Genomic DNA, 21,181 nt, shown 5'->3' with positions numbered 1-21,181 from the left:
GACCATATGAATTGGTCATTTTTATGGGAGGTTATAAATAGAATGGACCGTGGCATGACATATTATATATTAATCTGATCAAAAATTCTTTTTATTTCCTCCTTTCCATGGTTGTCCTCTCTTCCCTATTGGTAGAGAGGCCAGACAGGGCTGTCCTCCTTCCCCATCCATTTTAATTTATCCCTTGAGCCCCTTGCTATTGTCAGCTATAACTCAAAATTGTTCACTCCCATTACAGTTCTAACCACATAATTTCTCCAAATGCAGATGACATCCTAAACATGCTAAATTTGTTAAGTCTTTTGAAAATGTATCCAGTTATTAAGAACCTGAGCAAAATCTTCGCTTCTACCTCTCAATGATCTTTGTTGACAAGCCCCTCTTTGATAGTCATGTCCTGCAGGCTCTTATATTGTGGAATGGACATATACTTTTATTACTTTTAAACATTGTGCCTTGTATTCTCTGATGTTGGATCTGCTATTAATTGTTACTAACTGCCAAATAACTCCAGCACTAACCACAGGAAGTATGGGAGTGTGACAGCAACCAGTATAAAGGATATTAGGAAAGCTAAAAGGCGGTAAAAGGGAAATATGACTGAAAATGTGCAAGATAACCTAAGCAGGGGTACTCAATCACGGTCCTGGAGGTCCGCAGTGGCTGCAGGTTTTTGTTCTAACCTGGTTGCTTAATTAGAAAGCAATTCTTGCCAATAATTTAATTTCATGGCTCGTTAGTGCTTTTACTCTGCTATGTCAGGTCTATTCTCATATCCTGGATTTTCTTCCTCTTTCTAAGGATGTCATCCGAATGATCTGAATGCTAAAATGGATGAGTGATTCTTAGTCCTTCACTTTTTTCTCTTCACTTTCCTTCCAAATATTTAATTAAACCAATTAGTGCACGATAAATACACACAGGTGTAAATGGTAACAAGCTAAATGGAGAAATGGTGGTCTCTTTTGTCATTTGCATGTTACTGCTAATAAGGAGCAATTAAAAACCAAGACTACAGCTGTTTAAGACTAAAATAAGCAATAAGGGATCAACATCTTAACAAGCAAGACAACTAAAGTGAAGCAGAAGTGTTACTTGAGCAGTAAGTGCTTCTTATTAAGCAATTGGGTTGGAGCAAAAACCTGCAGCCACTGCGGACCTCCAGGACCGTGATTGAGTACCCCTGACCTAAAGGGATCCTTTTAATTATTTTAGTAGTAGAAGAACAGTCAAGGAGGAGGTGAAGTATATTAGGAGTGCTAAGTGAATTAAAATAAATCAGCCAGTGAAATAGTGAATGCTCTAAACTTCACATGTCAAGAAGTTGATAACCTCTCAGCAGTAATAAGGACTACTATGGAGGTACATAGTGATTTGGAAATTGTAGAGGAAGAAATAATGTTTAGATTAAATAGGCTGAAATCAAACACATCAACAGGACCAGATAAAAATTATCCTTGAGTGCTTTAGGAGGTTAAGGTGGCTGCTACTACTTTTAATATACATGGATAGGAACATACATAACAAGCTAGTTAAGTCTATAGAAAACACAAAACTAGGTGGAATGGCAGGTAATCCACAACCCATTTAATTATCACAAAGGGTCTTGGACAGAATACAAGCTTAGGCAGATGTACGAAGGATGAGATTTAAATTAAATAAAAGGCAATAACATAAAATGCTTGTATGAAGAAAAAGTGTTAGATTTGAATACACAATGGGAGTTCTGAAATTTGAAATGACCATTAGGAGTCACACTGAACTCATCACTGTCAAAGCCCAGATTGGGTACAGAATTCATTACTAGGCTGGCAGAATGTTAAGTTACATAGCATGATGTGTAGAGTACAAGTCAAGGGAAGTTATACTTACAGTATGTTATATACAGTAGCTTAAGACCAGATCTGGGGTCTCGTTTATAAAACTTTGCATGAATTTGCACATGTAAATATGCAAAAAACATGGATATACAAGGTGCCCTTCTTGCAATTTGAGTGCAGTAAATTACTCCGATAATGTTAGGGGAACTGGACACTGCTGCAAATTGCCTTTATAAGTTGGCAAAAACATGTCATGTGTTATGTATGCACACTCACATCATACAAAAACTGGATGTAGCACTCTTGACTGGGGGTTAACGGCTCCCAGCACAGCATGCATGATGCAGTAAAATTTGGCCAAGATACTCCTGACCTGTCAGCCAGTTCCCTGAGAAGTGATAACAGGTAGCTGACACAAACTGAATAAAAAACTCAAAGTTCTTCAGTGCAAATATGCAGAATTGGTCTAGTTAAAAGGGAACCAAAATATTGTCTGTATATCATATTCATCACTTCGGAGTTGTAATACGGTTTTGACATTAATGCACATTGTAATAACAGCTCAGTGATATGTGAATTATTGTATTATGCAAGTCATTGTTTAGCTGGTTTGGGTGCATCTCCTTACTTGATCAAGGATGTTGTCATTTCCCACTTTACCGTAATGTTATGCAAGGATTGTCACAGAGTCAGAGTTGCCATAAATATACACACATTCTCCCGCCAAGTCTTCTTTTCTAAATCCTGATGACTGCATGGAAAGCTGTGTGTGCACTACTTCAAGCCTCATTTTGACCGTACATTAAGTTTTATAAATCTAAACCCTGCAGTACTGTGTGCAGTTTTGGTCGCAGGCTACAAAAAAGACAGCAGTGAAAGAGAAAGGCCAGAGAAGAGCGACCAGGCAGATTCCGGGACTGACAGGTATGAGCTATAAGGAAAGATTAAAGGAGTTGAACTTTTTCAGTTAAAGCAAATGGAGATTAATAGGCGACATGATTGAACACAGCTGGAAACTTAAGTATAAATCTTACAGAAAAGTTTTCTTCACACAGAAGACAAAAGACACATGGAATAAATCGCAAGTAGTGTGGCAGACAGCAGGACCTTGAAAACACAACTTGATAAAATTTTGGAGAAATTAGGTAGATAGGATTGGCAAGGTTTGTTTCTGTCTTTAGGGTCAGTTCATCTTATACTACTGATTTATGACATCATGTCGAGAAATTATTTGCCCTAATATGAAACGACATAACCACGGTGTCATCTTTCACAGCCCTTACTCTCTCAATTGGTGTCAAGCTGTGCAATTGTCCTCACTGGCAGTACCAGGGAGTCAAACATATTGGCATATCTGTTTGCAACTTTGTGCCTTATGATGCTCTAGTCTATCTATTCTCGTTTCCACCATTCTAGCCCTTCCCTCAATGCTCAGCCATGTTTTTTATCAGACCCTGTTCCCTGACATCCTCTGTTTTGTTCCTTTCTGCACCAACAAAGCCTGTCTTAAATCTTTATTCCCTCCAGGCTCTTCAATGACAACCCTAATATTTGGAGCCCACAGACATTAATTACTGTTACAACATACTCGGGCTTGTTTAGCAGCACGCTTAATGCTTTTCTTGCTAAACTATGCCCTTTCTCTCCTCTACACCCTGTAGGTTCTCTTTGAGGGAGAGGCAGGGATACTGGGTAGCATGTAGGTTTTATATTTATTTCATGTGTTGTTACATTTTTTGATTCAATAAAAAATAGATTACAAAGAAAAAGAGAGCGTAACAACATGACAGCTACCTACATGCCAGTGAAATGCACATAGAAGTGCCCAATAGTCTACAATACACATGGAGGGTGACACACTACTCAAACGTGTCTTCCCAATCGTCCCAGCTAATTAAGTACTTCTGGGTTACAAGAGATTACGATGGCTCATTATGGTTGCCGCTTATCCCACGTGGATTAAAAAATTGAACTTCTCTTGGCTATTATTGCCCATATGGTCTGCTGCCATCCTGCTTGTTTTGCTTCTTGAATCCTGTGGATTTTCTCTTGGGTTATGGATATAAGATACTCTTTTTCAGAGCTTTATGCTTTTCAGCATACTGAATGCCGAACCCTGACATTGCTCCTTCCGTTCAGACATTTAGGAATTCTGCGTCAGCCTAGGTACTGTCACAGAAGTTGGCATCTGAAGTTTGACTATTATGACTCGTGTGAATAACAGTGATTTGATCTGGATGCCGTTTTATTTACACAGCTGTTCTGCTATCTCTATGGACTGTCCCATGCTATAAATTCTGACGACTTGCGGTCGTTATCATGAATGTATCAAATGCCAGAATCCTCTGGTTACATGCAAAATGCTAAAATTGCCTACTCGACGTCCACTCTGTTAATAGCAAATCAGCTTTTATTGCAGACTTTATTGTGGGGCATAACATTGACGCTTTTTTTTGTGCTTGACAGAAACTTGGCAAAAACCAAATGACTTCAGTCGATTCCTCTTAATTGGGACACATTAGAACTAGGACATTTTGTCCCAATTAAGCGCCTACCCCAATTAAGCGAATTCCACATAAAATTAAACAATAAATAATTTTCTTTCAATATTTTAATAAAATTATTGAACCCAAATATAAATAAGAAAATAATATAAGCTGTGAAGAAAAAATAATAATAAATTCTAAAGTAAAATAATTAGGTATGTACATACAATTTAATGCTGCAAAAATGCATCAAGTGTAGTCTGTCTTTTGTTTTTGTAAGTTTGTACTTTGTCCTTTGCAGTTCGTCTTTTCTGTAATGCCCATTCCTCACGCAGTTGATTTTCTTGTTGTAAGAGACGCACTCTGGTATATTTTGGTACACCAGTTATCTCAGCGAGCCTACGATGGCTTGTATTAAATGGCTGGCTTTTAATTTTATCCAGCAAAGCAATTTTACTTGAAAGTGTAAAATAATTTCTTGGTATCTTGGCAGGGGTTATAATTTTATAAATAAAATTGACAAAAAAAAAAGTTTACTTATACGTTATACGTACACGCGAGGTGGTGTAGGGGTAACTGAATACGGTTCGGTAGTGGTGACGGTAGACTATTAAGCAGACATGTGCTACTCCACTTTAAGATTGTACTATCTAAACTTACCAGTGCTTCTTCGACGGGTGACGACAGATGACTGACTTGTAGCATGCGTCTGCTACTGTCCCAATTAAGTGGAATGTTGTCCCAATTAAGCATTTAAATTATGTATTAGTTTATTATTTTGGTTTTCATTCCTTGAGATTTGGCCCAAATAAGTGGCTGCCCCAATTAACCAGTGGCTCAATTAAGCGGTATCAACTGTATTTTGTATTAAATATGGCTTTTACACCCCTACTATTGTTATCTGGAAAAGCCACATATTACTGGTCGTGGGGGTGGTGTTGCAGTTATATCTAAGTTTAGAATCAAGCCAGTTTCAATTCACGATGGTACATCATTTGAGTATCTGGCATTACTGCTGTCTGGTGCAAGGCCTCTGTTGATGTTGTCTATCACCCTCCAAAACAATCATCTGTCTTCTTGACAAAACTCTCTGAGTTGCTCACTTCTCTGTGTTCTTTGTATCTTGCTGTGCTATTGCTTAGTGATTTTAACTTACATGTGGATTCTATAAATTCCTTACATGGCTGATTTTCTTAATGTACTTCAGTGCTTTCATTTTACTCAGTATGTCAACTTTCCTACTCATGGTAAAGGACACACAATTGACCATTAGGCTATTTTGTTTGATAAGCTTATCCTTGGTCAGTCAGATGGGAGACAATCATGTCGTAATCTCACCTTTAGGAACACAAAAAATATATCCGTGCCACTGTTCTTCTAAGTGTAAGGTCTATTTGTTCAGTCAAAACTGTGTCCATGTCCTATTTTAACTGGAAGCTGTTTATCTAGTTTCCCACTGTTAGATGATCCTGGAATCCATAAGCTGCAGGCCAACTACCTGTATTCTAGATCTCATGTCGTCTTCTTTGGTTAAGGCTGCTTTGCCTATTCTTCTGATTTTTATCACCAGTATTATCAATACATCTCATTATACTGGCTTGGCCCCTTCCAGCTTAAAGACAGCTGTTCTTACCCCTGTCCTCAAAAAACCTGGACAGGATTTTAAAAACTATCGACCTATTTCAAATCTTCCCTTTCTTAATAAAATCCTAGAATGTGCTGTTGCGGTCCATCTGAATGACCGTCTTTCCTCTACTGACCAGTTTGACCCTAAAACCAGACTGCAAATCCTCAATCACAGTACAGAAACAGCACCTGTCAGGGTGACTAATGCTCTCAATAATTGCAGCAGATCATGGTCTTTTAAGACCTTACTGCTGCTTTTGATACAGTACATTAAGCCATTCTTTTGTTTAGACTTCAGAGTAAGTTAAATATTGCTGGAAGTGCTCTTGCATGGTTTAAATTGTACCTTAAGGACAAACAGCAATTTGTTGTCGTTGGTAAATTTAGGTCTGACCCATCTTATTTGTTCCAGGGTGTCCATCCGGGATCAGTTCTTGGCCTCTGCTCTTTATCATTTATATGCCTCCTCTCAGTGACATTATTAGATGACATGGTTTGCGGTTATATTGTTATACTGATGATACACAGATTTATTTACACACAGGGATTATGCAAACATTTCCTTCTCCTTTACTGGTTGCCTGTTTGGTTGACATCTAACACTGGTTATCTGAAAACTTTCTCAGACGTGATAAAACTGAGGCTTTAATTATTGCACCTTCAGGCACTTGACAGAAAATAGATAATATTTCAGTTAAAATCCCGGGCTTTATTACATCTTTGTCTGCACAGGTACAAAATCTTGGTATTATTCCTTGATTCCACACTCTCCTTTGATCCACATATCAATAATATTACCAAGGGTGCCTTCTACTACCTTATGCAAATTCTACATCCAAAAGTCTACATCCTACCTCACAAAAGTCTACATCCATTGAATAGATAGATACAATTCTTTATTGTCATTATGTATACACATAATTAAATTTTTTGTTGGTAGGACTCGGCTTCAAGGCAGAATACTTAAATATACAATACACTATAAATAATAAAATAAACATAATAAGTATAAAAGACAGCAGTAATAAAACATCATCAAGTCCAGACTTTTCCTGCGGTAGTACGCCTGCAGAGACCAGTGATCTGTGTTCGTGGGTCTGCAGGGGAGGAATACGAGTGTGTGTGTTTGATTACGAGGGAAAGTGCGTGTGCATGTCTACAGTGGGGCAGGTTAGGGGTAGATGTACTGTAGATGTATGTGTGTGTATCAGCAGGGGCAGATGGACTTCACATCTCTGTGGAAAAAGCTGTCTTTCAGTCTGCAGGTACGTGTTTTTATGTTTCTGTACCACTTTCCCAAAGGCAGTGGTACAAACAGTCCATTTTCCGAATTGGTGAGATCCACAGCCATACATTTGGCCCTCTTCTGCACCCTTCCAGCATATACAGAGTCCAGGTCTAGGAGAGGACTTCCCACGATCCCCTGTGCTGTTCTCACCACCCGTGCCAAGTCCTTCCTGTCCTGTGCTGTGCAGCTGCCGTACCACACTGTCGTACTGTGACAGAGAATGCTTTCTATAGCGGATCTGTAGAAGTTTGTGAGCAGCCGAGAAGAGAATCCAGCACGTCTCATCTTCCTGAGGAAGAAGATTTTTTGTTGGGCCTTCTTTACCAGGTGAGATGTGTTCAAAGACCAGGTCAGAACCAATGTGATGTGGATACCCAAGAACTTAATATTGTTCACACACATTATAGCCTCCTCATTTATGAATATAGGAGCATGTTCTGTTCTTCTGGACCTCCTATAGTCAACAATGATCTCTTTGGTCTTGCTGGTGTTCAAGATGAGTTTGTTGGCTGAGCACCATAGTGCTAGGTGTTGTATCTCCTCTCTGTAATGAGTCTCATCATTGTCTGATATGGGACCCACCACGGTCATATCATCCGCAAACTTCACAACCATATTTGTGGCATGGATGGCAGAGCAATAGTGCTTAAATAACATGAAGAGTGCTGGGCTGAGCACACAACCCTGTGGCGTGCCTGTGTTCAAAACCAGTGTGGTTGATGTCCGATCTCTAATTCTAACCACCTGAGGCCTGTTGGTGAGAAAGTCCCTGATCCAGAGACACAACGATGTGGACAGACCCAGATTTTGAAGCTTTTGTACCAGCTTGTCTGGGATTACGGTGTTAAACGCTGAACTAAAATCAACGAATAGCATCCTAACATAAGTGTTAGGGCACTGCAGATGAGTCAGGGCTGTGTGAAGTGCTATTGAGATGGCATCCTCTGTAGATCTGTTCCTCCTGTTGGTGAACTGATGGTTATCAAATCCAGCAGGAATGGCATCCTTGATGTACTTTAGGAGGATTCTCTCAAAGCACTTCATTATTACTGGGGTCAGAGCCACAGGGCGGTAATCATTAAGGCAGGTGACCGCTGATTTTTTAGGCAGCATTTTTTTCTGTCTGATACTGCAATTGAGATGCTTATTCATGCTTTTGTCACCTTGTTACTTGACTGTTGTAATGCAGTGTTGTTTGGTATCCCTTTTCGAGCCTAAACAAGCCACAATATGTACAGACTTCAGTGGCAAGGGTGCTTACACATTTAAAACCTTAGAATTACTCCTACACTTATAAAATTACATTGGCTACCTGTCCCTTTCTGCATTCAAAATACACTTCTCCTTTTAGTGTTTAGGGCTCTTCATGGTCTGGCCCCACCTTACTGGTCTTCTTAATTATGTCCGTATACTCCATCATGTTCACTTTGTTCTTCTGACCCCGTGCCAGTAACCATTCCACTGCATAGACTGTGCACTATGGCTGAAAGGAATTTTAGTGTATCTGGGCCAGAGTTATGGAATGTCCTACCTTTGGAGCTCCATATATGTACCTCACTTTCTCTTTTTAAATCTAAACTTAAAACCTATCTTTCTATTATTGCTTTTTGTTGTTCTAGCTCATTTTGTTTGTATTAGACTGTTTTGATGTTATGTATATTGTTGTAGTGTCTCCTTGGGTTGAAAGGTGCTTTTAACTAAAATGTATTATTATTATTAATAACAAAATAATCCACAAGTACCTTTTTCTCTGTGAGAGCAAGTCTCTTCCTCTCAGATATCAGTTCTTCCTGGAGGCTCTGCTGTGTCTGGTTGCTCTCACTCCTCCTTAGAGCTGTCAACTCTAGCTCCATAACTTTCTGATGTCTGCGCTCCAGATCTGCATTCAGGGATACATTCGCCTGCTCTTGTTCTACCAGGCGCGTCTGGACCTGCTTTAATTCAGCAGTCATCTGTCCATGATGAAAAAAAGAGAAGTTGAGAGCACACACATATCTGCTGGAAAGAGGCGGTGCTGCGTGTGTCAAGGAAGGCCCACCGGTAAGGGGTGCATTGACACAAATGGAGGGATCTATCACTGGTTAGAGAAAAGCACTTTGTAGGCAGTTGGTCAGTACCTGTACTAAAGTACTGATAAAATGACAATATCAATTATTGGTTCAATCTCAAAGTGCCAAGTCAATCTTTTGCAATATTAAAAAACTAGCTGTTCAGCTGTTGGCAGAATTCACAAGGTGACAGACACATGGGGGATATTTTCCGTACGTTGCTTAAATCATCCGAGATCAGGTGCCTCATCTTGAATGAGTTAATGTCGGTGACACTCATCCGGGATAAGTCGGTTTTTCAAACGCAGCCATGTAGTAGATTAGTCGAGCTGGATCTAATCATCCGAGATGAATGCGCGCGCCCGCACTGATTGAAAAGCCCATATATATTGAGTCTAGAAAACATGATCAGCAAGTCTTTGATAGGCTGTAACAAAATGACAAAAGATCGGGTGCATTTTTTTTTCACACAAGCAGAGCAAGACCTTTTATTCGAAGGACACGAAGAATTTCAAGATTTAATGTGCACAAGGGGTAACACTGCAAAAGCAGCCCAAACCAGAAAAGACGGCTGGCAAAAAGTGGCCGACAAATTAAATGCGTGTGCATTGTACTTGCTGAAAGCATCGTTTCATTTCCTATGTGTCAGATTAATTATTATTTAATATGTCATAATTCCAGATCAAACGTGAGCACAAGGAGAACACGGAAACAGGTTAAAGTGAAGTACAAGAATATACTTCAAACTGGTAAATATTGGTATATAACTATTTAAAGAATTGTTGACATAAAGAATCATATATAATGTAAAGAACATTAATTTTAAAGATAATAAGAAGGCAGACAAGCAAAAAACAGGTGGAGGTCCACGCGGTCCAGACCTAACCCCTGCAGAAGAGTTGGCTCTCCAGCAAAATGCCCATCGCCCTGTTTCTGAGGGCATTCCAGGGGGAAGCCCCTCCTCAGAACCAGTGGCAGGATGCAGTGGTCAATTCATTTCAGGTAAAGGATGGTCATTGCATATATTTGTCCTCAATGTGTGCCATAGGTATGTTCCATATAGCTCTTTTTTTGTGTCAGTTGCAGGGAATGTCATATCCCTTGAACCTGTGTCTGACCAACAAGATATTGACAAAGGTCAAATATTTCATGAAGACACTGTGTCTGATTATTCATCAGGAGGAGAGGTACATTTTCCAAATAATGTTTGATCAAACTCCACTCTGATCAGTCCCATGTGCCCCAATCACATTTGGAAATCCTGGGTAATGAGAATGTTAGGCTGATTGTGAGATTCTTCATGGAACTGTGGGTGTTTTTGCCTGTGTATTACCTACCTGCAATGGCATGGAACACCTCTTTTGTTTGCACACGCAGGTGTCCAGGAAACACTATGAAAACCCGAAGGAAATATGTCAGAGCCAAACAGACTTTACGAATTGCCTGGCAAACTGCACTTTTAGTTAGATTTTCTGCATCGCCTACAGTATATAAAAAAAGTGCCGCTTGCAAAAAACCTCAAAGCAATGCATACTGTCTGTGTGGTTGTGAGAGCCCTACTTCGCCGAGTTTGACTTCGAATATAAGGTCCTAATAAATTTTTGAGGTACAATATTCCCTCTCGGCTAAAGCAGTAGCTTTCGAAAAGAATTTCCTCCGGGAGCAATAAAGGATCTTGCCAATCGCGCAAACCCCTCTCTATATGAAATTCTCTTCTTATAATTTGCGTACCGATATCAATTTGTCGCTCATTCATGAACGGTGAAGTCATGACTGAATGAATTCCACGCACGGACACTGATTACGTGTGTGAGCTAATCCTTGTTTTCATCGAACAAACCTGCTCCGAGCAGGTTTGAGGATTAGGATGTGTTGCTATGACAACACATCCAGCAAGAGTTTCGAAAAACAGACAGATCCAGGATCAGGCCAAATCGTCAACAATTACATCCGGCTAAACGAGTAATCCACGTACAAAAAATACCCCCAAGGTCTTTGCTAGTGTTTTATGTTTCTGATCGTAAATATTGGGATAATGGTTTTATATTTTATTATTGCCAATAATGGTTAGTGGTACACCAATTACCTGTTTAATAACCACCAGTCCATTATGTTATAATCTTGCCATTTCTACTCATTTTCTTTACTTTTTACCATCTAAAAGGGTAGGAGTAAATTTGGTGCTTGGTGTTGGTAACCCTTACAAACACAATCAACATGTGGCGGTCCACATGGTTAATTGTAGTCAGTTTGCCTGGTGTAGGGATTGACTGTTTCTTCCTTGACCTATGCACAGTGCTAACAACATTAATTGTTAAAAACAACAGTAGTGTTGAACTCATCCCTAATTGGTTGCACCCAATTTCAGTCTGCATCAGAAATGTGCAGAGGTATTGTTCTATAACTGAGATTCACTAATATGACTACTTTATCTGGTTCACCCCTTTTTGCAGAATCAGTCCATCACAGGGCACACTCACATACAAGGCCATTTTTGAGTCACCAGTCAACATATCTTTAGAATGTGGGGAAAAACTGGAGTAATGTTAGAAAGCCAACACAGATAAAGAAAGAATAGACAAATTCAACACTGACTGTGACCAGGCTGGGACTTGAACCCAGGACTCTTTAGCTGGCAGGCAGTGTGGTGTAGTGATTAAGGCTTTGGACTTCAAACACTGAGTATATGGGTTTGAATCCCACTACTGACACTGTGCGTCCATGAGCAAGTCACGTGACTAGCGTGTGCCCCAACTGGAAAACCAAAAAGAGATGTAACCAATTGTACCATAAATGTTGTAAGTTGCCATGGCGTCAGCTAAATAAGTAAATGTGAATGTAGCTGTGACACAACAGCACTGACCATAGTGCCCAACCACCCATAAATGCAGAATTCTCCCTCGTGTGGCCACATCTACATCTAAAAGCCACCAACCAGTGGACCAATGGAACTCATTTTTCATTCCATTTTATCTGCCTGCAGTGACCTGGCAAGTGTAACCAGAGGGGGTCACTTCATTAAAGTCTCTCATAAGAACTATTTTTATCCAAAGCTGTCCTTACTCGAGTCTTCTCCTGCTCCAGGAGGGCAATGTGCTTCTTCAGATCAAGACTCTTCTCTCGTTCATAGCGCAGTTCTCTTTCAGCAGAAGTGAAAAGGGTTTGCACCCTGTTTAGGTCATGCCGAAGCTGCTTGACTTCTTCTCCCCTTTGCTGCAGCAGGGAGTCTTGGGACTGTGAACATAAACAATGTCATTCTATAGATGCTTCAGAGGTGGCGTACCATAACGGAAGAAATCAGATGAGGTGTGCTCACCTTACTCCTGCTCTGTGCTTCACTGATCTGTGCCTGCAGAGCCAATTGGTGCTGACTGGCTAGTAGCCGCTCTTCCTCCAGAGTGGACTGCAGACAGCCCATTTCCAATCGCAAGGCCAGCAGCTGTGTGATAAAACATACGGTTAGCCATGTGACTGTTCTGCCAGTGAGTAAGCCTTTGTGCTGAAGTGAAATCCCAAAAACTACACTTCAGTCTTCAATTCTGCGAACCCCAGCACAGGGCTATTGTACTCACTTTGAAATCCTGAAGTGTCCCAGTGAGCTCCCAACATGTCTAGAGCATGCATTATTAGTGATAGGAAAGCAACAGCCACAGCAAGATCCCTACCTGACTGCTGCTGCCACTCTCATCACGGTCCAGTCCCGATTCTAGCAGGCTCCCCTCCTTCCTGCACTCCAGCTGCTGTTTGGTGATGTGCAGTTCTGTAGCCAGATGTCGCTTCTCCTCAGCATCCTTACTCAGACGTTTCTGGAGCTCGGCCAGTTGTGCTTGTGTCTCACTTAGCACCGCCCTGCAAATGAATAGAATCTTGTAGAATGTTACTTCGAACTGCAGTGACTGTTTGCAAATAATGGCTGAAATGCTGCCGCACTTGAAGAAAGAGAACGTGAAAAGTAGACTTGCATAAGAAGAGTGTGGATGAAAGTGAAGAGACCATAAATTAATAGAGCTAAAAAATACAGAACTAATGATCTGCTAATGGAATGCACCGCAGATCCCACCATAGATGTCCCTTTCTACTGCTCTAGATTCACAAACAGCATGACCACTCAGGATTCAATGCTGATCATCTAAAAGATGGCATTCAAAGTCAATGTGGCATCCTGTAAACACACACCCACATAGTCAGAAATAATAAAGGCAGCTGCAGGCCAAGGAACCCTGGCATGCTGGACAATTTTTTCTAAGTGTCTTCCCGTATCTGACAAGTATAATTAAATGACCCTGCAAACTCAAACTGGAACTCCTACAACAGCTCCCTGGTTTTAGTTCAGCATCTCCAAGTGACTGAAGGAACAGCTGAAGGGCACACAGCCACGTATTTTCACCATATTACATGGTATGCTTTTCAGTAGCACTGAAATGAATCAAACTGCGTTTTACCGCATGGTATTGCGTTCTTCTTCCAGCTTTTGTAGCTCTCGTTTCAAATCTTGCACAACTGTACTTGACTCTGTTGTCAGGTTCTGCTGCACTCGTCTTCTCTCCTCGTCTGGCTGCTTTGGCAAAGATGCCTGCAGGGTGTGCAAATGAAAAAAGTCGCTTAAGCAGAACGGTAAAGCTTCTCCTAATTTGTGAACTAACATCTGTAATTTTTATACCTTGAAGCCATACCAAAATGAAACAATTGAGTCTTGCATCACTGTTCATTACTGCCTACACACTAGTTACAGATATGCCATGCAGATGGCCAATAGACAGAATGGTGGCAAGCAGAATTCTACATCACCTTCAGCTGTGGCCCAGCTGCTGCACAGATGAGCTCTTCTGGTGGACAGTAGGTACCACGAGTCTCATTCCTGACATTTTCCTAAGGAAGTAGGGAAAAACAACACCGAATAGAATCATTCAGGCAGCTGGCTCACTAGTTCATTCTAGTGTCACATTCTGTGGCCATACCTGCTTGACACAATGTTTACATAGATCACTAGATCCATTAGGCTCCTGCAGCTTCTTACGCAGCTTGGAAATTTCTGCTTCCAAATCTGAAATCTGTGAGGAGTGGGGATGCATATAGTACAGTACATTAGAAAGAATGTATCAGCATGTTCCTTTAATATTAAAAAAATAAAGAAACAGAAAGTGCTTCACAATGTAAATCCAGGAAAGAAAATGAACTACAAGAAGAATGCAGAGATGAATGTGATGAGGAAGCCAATAAATGAGTTATCACCTTCCGTCGCATTCCCTCCACCTCACTCTCAAAATGCTCCTTTTCATCCTTCATTTTGTTTTGTGTTTCTCCAAGGATAGATTCTAGCTCTTCATTTCGCTCTACCAGTTCCTCGTGTTCTAATTGCAGTTTCTGCAACTTCCTGTTGGCTTCCTCAATGCGGCAGTTTTTATCAATGATATCCTGCTGGCACCTGTGCAGAGTACAAAAGGATGACAAAAGAAGTGGGGCACAGAGATGCAATTAGGTGTCAAAAACTTTTTGACCTACTAATTCCAAACAGACTGAACCTGTCAGATCTGTGCCCTGCATATTTACCCCAGAGATTCTTATTGACAATATTCTGCTTCTTTACTCTTGCTATGATCCGTTTAGACTTTGTGGAGGATGGCCAGGACGTCCCTTCTACTTGTATTCCAGGGGAGCAGCCATGGACTCCTCAATACCTCCCCCGGGACGCTTGGTGGCAGCCTCCCTGGTTGATGATGCCTCAGTTTCCCACAGGGTTTCATGGGAGATGGAGTTCTTCCCAACCCTGTGGGGACCTGGGATGGCCGCCAGGGGGCGAGGCAGAGATAGTTAAGCCCAGCTGGTCTAATCATGGGACCCACACGGGAATGCAATTGGGAACAGGTGAGCAAGCACCAAGAGTACTCCCGGGAGGGCCATAAAAGAAGTCAGCAACCACCACTCAGGGCCAGAATCGGGAGGAAGAGGTGCCTGAGAGGAGTGGTGGTGCCAACGGAAGGATTGCTGTCTTGAGAAAGAGGTACTTTGGGACTGTGTTATACCTGTGGGGTTTACGGGGAAGACGTGCCCCACAGGTGAAGAAAAAGATTTATTTGTGTTGTGTTAAGTGCTTGTGGGACTGTGTTGGGCCTGTGGGACATGGGGAAGACATGCCCCACGGCTGAAGAGAAAATAAAGACTTGTGTTCAATTTATACGTGCCTCAGTGTGAATCTGTGCCAGGTCGGACGCTTATATAGCGCCTTATTCACAACTTCAATGCTCTGCTTCTATACTGACATGATAAGCATTAGTGTACCTTGGATTATGAATCTCTGATATTCTTCCCCTACTCCATTAATACAGACAGACAAATCCTGTTCAATATTATTTCCAATGTCTCTCCCAGGGGTGTGGAAATCAAATTTTTTTCTACTTGTCCACGGACAAGTAAACTTAGGAAATCCACTTGTCCGCCAGTTAAATTCACTTGTTCATAAACAAATAACAAAAGTGAAAAATAGTTTATTTTTTCTGATCTCTTTTATTGATACCAAAACTGCCTTCCATTTTAAAACTGAAAAAAGTTCTTTCAGGGAGTAGAATTTTGCCATCTTGCTCTAGAACATTTTATAAAAGATTCCCTTATCATTTTAACTCACTAATAAACAATGCCTTCATTATAGCTACACTAGTTCTGTTTCACATACTACAGTTACAGTGAAGATTTTTATAGATATTTCATAAACTTTGGAAACTGTTAGAATGTTTTCTTCTTTATTTTTTAATAAACTGACAGCGTGAAACCAACTTGTTTTATAAGAAATATTCACTAATCAAAAACTATCTATTGACAGCTCATTAAAATTGATGTCACGCAATAAATTTCTTAACTCCTCAATATATCGTAACCTACACGAAATCGCAAATTTCAGGAAAGATTAACTGCCTAACAAGCTTTGTTATGTGGTGAAAACAATTTTATTGTAAGTAAAATGACTGCATTTTTATGTAGAAACAATGAATTTTATCAATCTTCTTCTATAATACGCTACCGTGGCTGTTCATTTGTCTGTCCAGGATTTTAAATCACCTGTAGCTCGGAAACCATTTCACCTTTTGACTTGAAATTTGGTACACATACAGTATACTACGTGACATCTACTATCCGCTTTCGGGGTGATGATTTGTATTACTCTATTTTTATTTTATTGTTGAATCAACTCTCGGCAGTGCGCAGCAGGGCGGCGCATGCGTATGGGAGCCGTTCTCATTCCCCACCACCTTTGCTAATCATTCTTAAGGCAGATTGAAGACTTAAGTGCCAGTTTAAGTGAATAATTAAAGAAAATGTACTAAGTAATTGCAACACAAAAACTAACTTAATCAGTTTTAACGCAAAAAGATGCCAACGAAACAAGAGAAGCAGCGGGCCGCTACGGTGGAGAAAAGAAGAGCTGCTCAGGAAGCAGCAAGCGCATCAACCTCTGAGCAAATGAATGCTAAACGTACAGAGGATGAAAACTAGGAATGCTCAAGTCAAGTGTATTTATTCACTGCATGTTATCATGCAGTACACCGTTACTGGTAATATATAAAAGTTATTGATTATAATGAAAAATCATCAGATTACATCGTAATGTCGGCATGAAAAAAATGACCGCATCTCCAAGCGTGTATGTATTAGGGTAAAATACTCATGTAAGACCGTAAGAGTGCTTCCACTTTGAAAAATCAGCCGTCGTTTTGTAAACAATATTGAAGACCAATTTGAGACATGAAGAACTTGCCTAAGTAGACTGTTTCCACACAAAGTACGTACCCAAATGTTTAAAATATGAAAGTAGTGGTAAAATGTGCCTTGCACGGCACATATATTTTTCTCCAGAAAATTGCACTTGTCCACGGACAACTGAAACAGAAAAACACTCTATTCTGACGGTCAATTTACCCGTGTCGGACGAGTTGGGCGTTGGATTTCCGCACCCCTGTTTCCCTGTGAGAGTCTGTATCTGTCAAATTTTACTATGGAGATCAGATTACAGTGTGCCAACTTTGCCAATCAGTATGACCCATGTAACCATGTTGTGACAAGAAAAACTCAACTGAAATTTTAAAAAGGCGTCCATCTTGCCACAAAGTTATTAAAATTAGTGTGGTCCAGTGCCATTTAACTCTTTGCAATGGCAACTGAGCATCACAGTGAAACCTATTCATTGGAAATGGCAAGTTTTGCCAGACAGTTTGACCCATGAACTCACTTTGGTCCAAGCAAATCTCAACTGCAACATAAAAAAGCAATCATGTCACAAAGCTATGAAAATAAGGGTGACAAAATGCTGCACAACTCTCTACAGTGCCTGTTAAACATCAGAGTTAATCATAGTCATTGAAAATGGGAATGTGGCAAATATGCCAGTCAATTTGAGACAGGTGGTCACATTGGTCTATGCAAAACTCAACCTGCAACTTAACAAAGGCATCTGCATTTTCTCAAATCTGTGACAACTAGGGTTGTCCAATATCATTTAACCTTTTACAGCGCCCATTAAACATCACAGTTAATTTCCTTCAGTGACAAGTTTACCAGTCAGCCTGACCCATGTAACTGCACTGGGACAGCAAAACTCAACTACACTTAAACAAAGGTATTCACTTTTCTCTGAAAATTAGGGTGGGTCAACGGCATACAACCCTGTATAACACTAGTCGAACATCACATTGAAATCTGTTCATTAGATATATGGGAATATGACAAATTTGTTATATGGCCTGGAGACGGTGACACTGACCAGAAAGCAGGAGACGGAGCTGGAGGTGGCAGAGTTAAAGTTGCTAAGATTTGTATTGGGTGGAACAAGGAGAGACAGGATTAGAAATTAGTACATTAGAGGGTCAGCTCGGGTTGGACAGTTGGGAGAATGCGTTGTTTTGGTCATGTGCAGAGAAGAGATGCTGGGTATATCAGGAAAAGGATGTTAAGAATAGAGCGGATGGCCTAAGAGAAGGTTTATGGATGTGCTGAGAGAGGGCATGCAGGTGATGAGTGTAACAGAGCAAGATGTAGAGGACAGGAAGATATGGAAGAAGATGATCCGCTGTGGTGACCCCTAATGAGAGCAGCCACAGGAAGAAGAAGTCATCCTGATCTGTCCAAGTAACATACTGCTTAAACAAATCACCAGGACTTCAAATATCTACAGTTCCCTCAATTCCACAATAACTTTGTATAACTGCTGTTTGACTGGGAGTGCAAGTTAATAAAATCTGAGAATTCTTAAAGACATATTGTTCCACATTTCAATATATGATTTGTGTTATGCTTAGCAGACAGGTGAAGTTGCATTTCAGAATCATCCTGATACGACTGATCTTGTTAGGAGAGACCTGCATTGTCATAGTACAAATGCTTCTTCAGTGCACACCAACCACAAGTCAGGCCCAAAGAGGTTGTCACATAAGTGTTGTTACAGGACAAGCTATGCTGACATTCACCAGAAACATGGAAAAAAAATAAAACAAAAATGAATCAAGATTTTTTCTGTTTTTTTGAATGTATACAGAACTTAAAGGCATGCATTCCAATGGGAATTTGACAAAAACAAGATTTTAGTTCTGTAGGTGACATACCTCAATATTGAAGCGGAATTAAACTTTTACAAAACATATAGAAGAAAAAAAAAAGTTAATTGTGAAGTCCTCTATCCATTAATTTGTCTTGTTGCTTTACTCCTGGGATTCTGATCGTGTTAAACACTGATATCCTGCTCCAGGGAATCTAATTGTGTGAATCTCAGTATTGTGTGTCAGTCTTAAAAAGCAGTTATTACAGACAAGGATCAGATCTGACAGTATCCCTAGTGTCCTGCTGAGTACCTCGGGCTCTAACCAGTCAGATATCCATGCGCTGCTGCCTTACTCCTTAGACTCTGATTCTGTAAAATGTTGGTATCTTGCAGCTTTGTTATTCCAATTTGAGTAGTGATTAAAGTGCTATATAAATGTAAAGAATTATTATTATTAATTCTGTTGGAAGTCATATACTAGTTTTTCAAAGTCTCATGAAACAAGGACATGCAGCTCTCCATAGTCAGGGATCCGCTCCTGTAACGCCCCTAGAATCCTTATTTTTGGGTCTGGACAATCAGATTATTTTACTGTGCATCTCAGAATTTTACAGATTTATTCATGGGGAGTATTCAAGGCAAATCTTGGTATGAAATCACACCAGGGACTATAACTCAATTGTGCCTCAGTAGCAAGGTTATCATCAAAAATAAAAACAAAACAAAGATGAAAACTATTAATTTAAAACATTTTCATAAACAAAGATGAAAACCTAATACTACAGCATATGAAACCGTTTAAGTAGCTGAATAGATGATCTGAAATAAAATAATAAATTAGAAAAAAAAAAATATTTTATGTTTCATCACAACCTAATCTACACTTGGGTAACCTGGGCTGCAGTTGCTTTGACATTAATCAAAATATATAAATGAATATTTGTTTTTTATTTTACAAAGAAATATTCATGCTGTGGGCGGCACGGTGGCGCAGTGGGTAGCGCTGCTGCCTCGCAGTTGGGAGATCTGGGGACCTGGGTTCGCTTCCCGGGTCCTCCCTGCGTGGAGTTTGCATGTTCTCCCCGTGTCTGCGTGGGTTTCCTCCGGGCGCTCCGGTTTCCTCCCACAGTCCAAAGACATGCAGGTTAGGTGGATTGGCGATTCTAAATTGGCCCTAGTGTGTGCTTGGTGTGTGGGTGTGTTTGTGTGTGTCCTGCGGTGGGTTGGCACCCTTGCCAGGATTGTTTCCTGCCTTGTGCCCTGTGTTGGCTGGGATTGGCTCCGGCAGACCCCCGTGACCCTGTGTTCGGATTCAGCGGGTTGGAAAATGGATGGATGGATGGATATTCATGCTGCTAGACTTTCCGATCGAGTCCTCTTGAACCCCATTTAAACACCATTTGTGTTTACAGAAGAGCTCAGTATGAGTTGTCAGAGTGTAAAACACGAAGAAGAAAATGATTTATTGTTTTATAATAATGACAGCATGGCAGATTGTAGTTCTCGTTATAGTGAAGCATACAAAAGGTGATGATTTTGCTCAGCTGGTTAAATTGTAATGCAGCTTTTAAATGGGCATAAGACAGACAGAGAGGATCCTTACAGAATTCCAGTCTGTTTTCACATGGTGGTATGTTAGATGTAATTGTGATTGAGTGCAACAAATATAAAAAAAAATGAACCAATCCAGCAGCACACACTGAAACCAAATTCCAGGGTGCACGCATGCTCCGATACAAGTCATGATGAGCTGCTGGGTTTCTTTCTATTAATTGTGTATCAAGGTGTAATTTAAAAGCCTTGAAGTTGAAATGAACTGTGTGGCGGACGGCTGGGGTCCATGCCCGGCTGGGACGCCCCTACGACACTAGATCTGGGGGAGCAGCCATGGGATGTACGCTACATCCCCCGGAACACTGGAGCTCATCCCTGTTGGACTCCATGGCCACTGCCCAGGGGAGCTGCAAGGCTTAACTAGCCCATCTGGGCGGGAGAGCAGCCACACCCAGAAATGCAGCTAGAAGTGGGTCAACGAGCACCTGCAGCACTTCCGGATGGGCTATAAGAGGAGCCTGCCTGCACTACTCAGGGCGCCAGAGTCGGGAGGAGGAGGACGACGAAGCTGCCCTGGGAGGAGTGGAGGAAAGAAGAGTGTGGTTTGGGGTGTTTTATTTGGGACTGTGTTATGCCTGTGGAGTTCACGGGGATGACGTGCCCCACAGTTGAAGAAAAATAAATCTTTTGTTTATTTTGCCCGTGCCTCTGGTGTCAGTCTGTGTTGGGTCGGTGCCAACCAAGTGCCTTTATAACAACTGATTAACAACACCTTTTTCTTTTGGACACAAAATCAAGAGCAAATAAACATTTTTAGTTTATTTCTCAGGTTC

The 21,181-nt window shown here is 40.8% G+C and overlaps 1 protein-coding gene across 5 annotated transcripts in view; it reads right to left on the bottom strand.

Annotated features, from left to right (window-relative positions):
• Positions 1 to 21,181, bottom strand: part of ccdc30 (coiled-coil domain containing 30) — a 107,425-nt gene that overhangs the window by 12,710 nt on the left and 73,534 nt on the right. For all 5 annotated transcript variants that reach the window (XM_051930365.1, XM_051930364.1, XM_051930367.1 and 2 more), the window contains 8 exons: positions 14,501 to 14,693; positions 14,227 to 14,319; positions 14,057 to 14,137; positions 13,711 to 13,841; positions 12,934 to 13,117; positions 12,585 to 12,707; positions 12,332 to 12,502; positions 8,963 to 9,172 (listed from right to left, as the gene is read on the bottom strand). In XM_051930365.1, coding sequence (XP_051786325.1) covers positions 8,963 to 9,172; positions 12,332 to 12,502; positions 12,585 to 12,707; positions 12,934 to 13,117; positions 13,711 to 13,841; positions 14,057 to 14,137; positions 14,227 to 14,319; positions 14,501 to 14,693 — 1,186 coding nt within the window. The remainder of the gene's footprint in view (positions 1 to 8,962; positions 9,173 to 12,331; positions 12,503 to 12,584; positions 12,708 to 12,933; positions 13,118 to 13,710; positions 13,842 to 14,056; positions 14,138 to 14,226; positions 14,320 to 14,500; positions 14,694 to 21,181) is intronic.

Source organism: Erpetoichthys calabaricus, chromosome 8 (genome assembly GCF_900747795.2).
Source record: "Erpetoichthys calabaricus chromosome 8, fErpCal1.3, whole genome shotgun sequence".
In the NCBI taxonomy this organism is placed as follows: domain Eukaryota; kingdom Metazoa; phylum Chordata; class Cladistia; order Polypteriformes; family Polypteridae; genus Erpetoichthys; species Erpetoichthys calabaricus.
The sequence above is the reverse complement of the archived record's forward strand: the minus strand, read 5'-3'. Positions and strand labels throughout refer to the sequence as shown.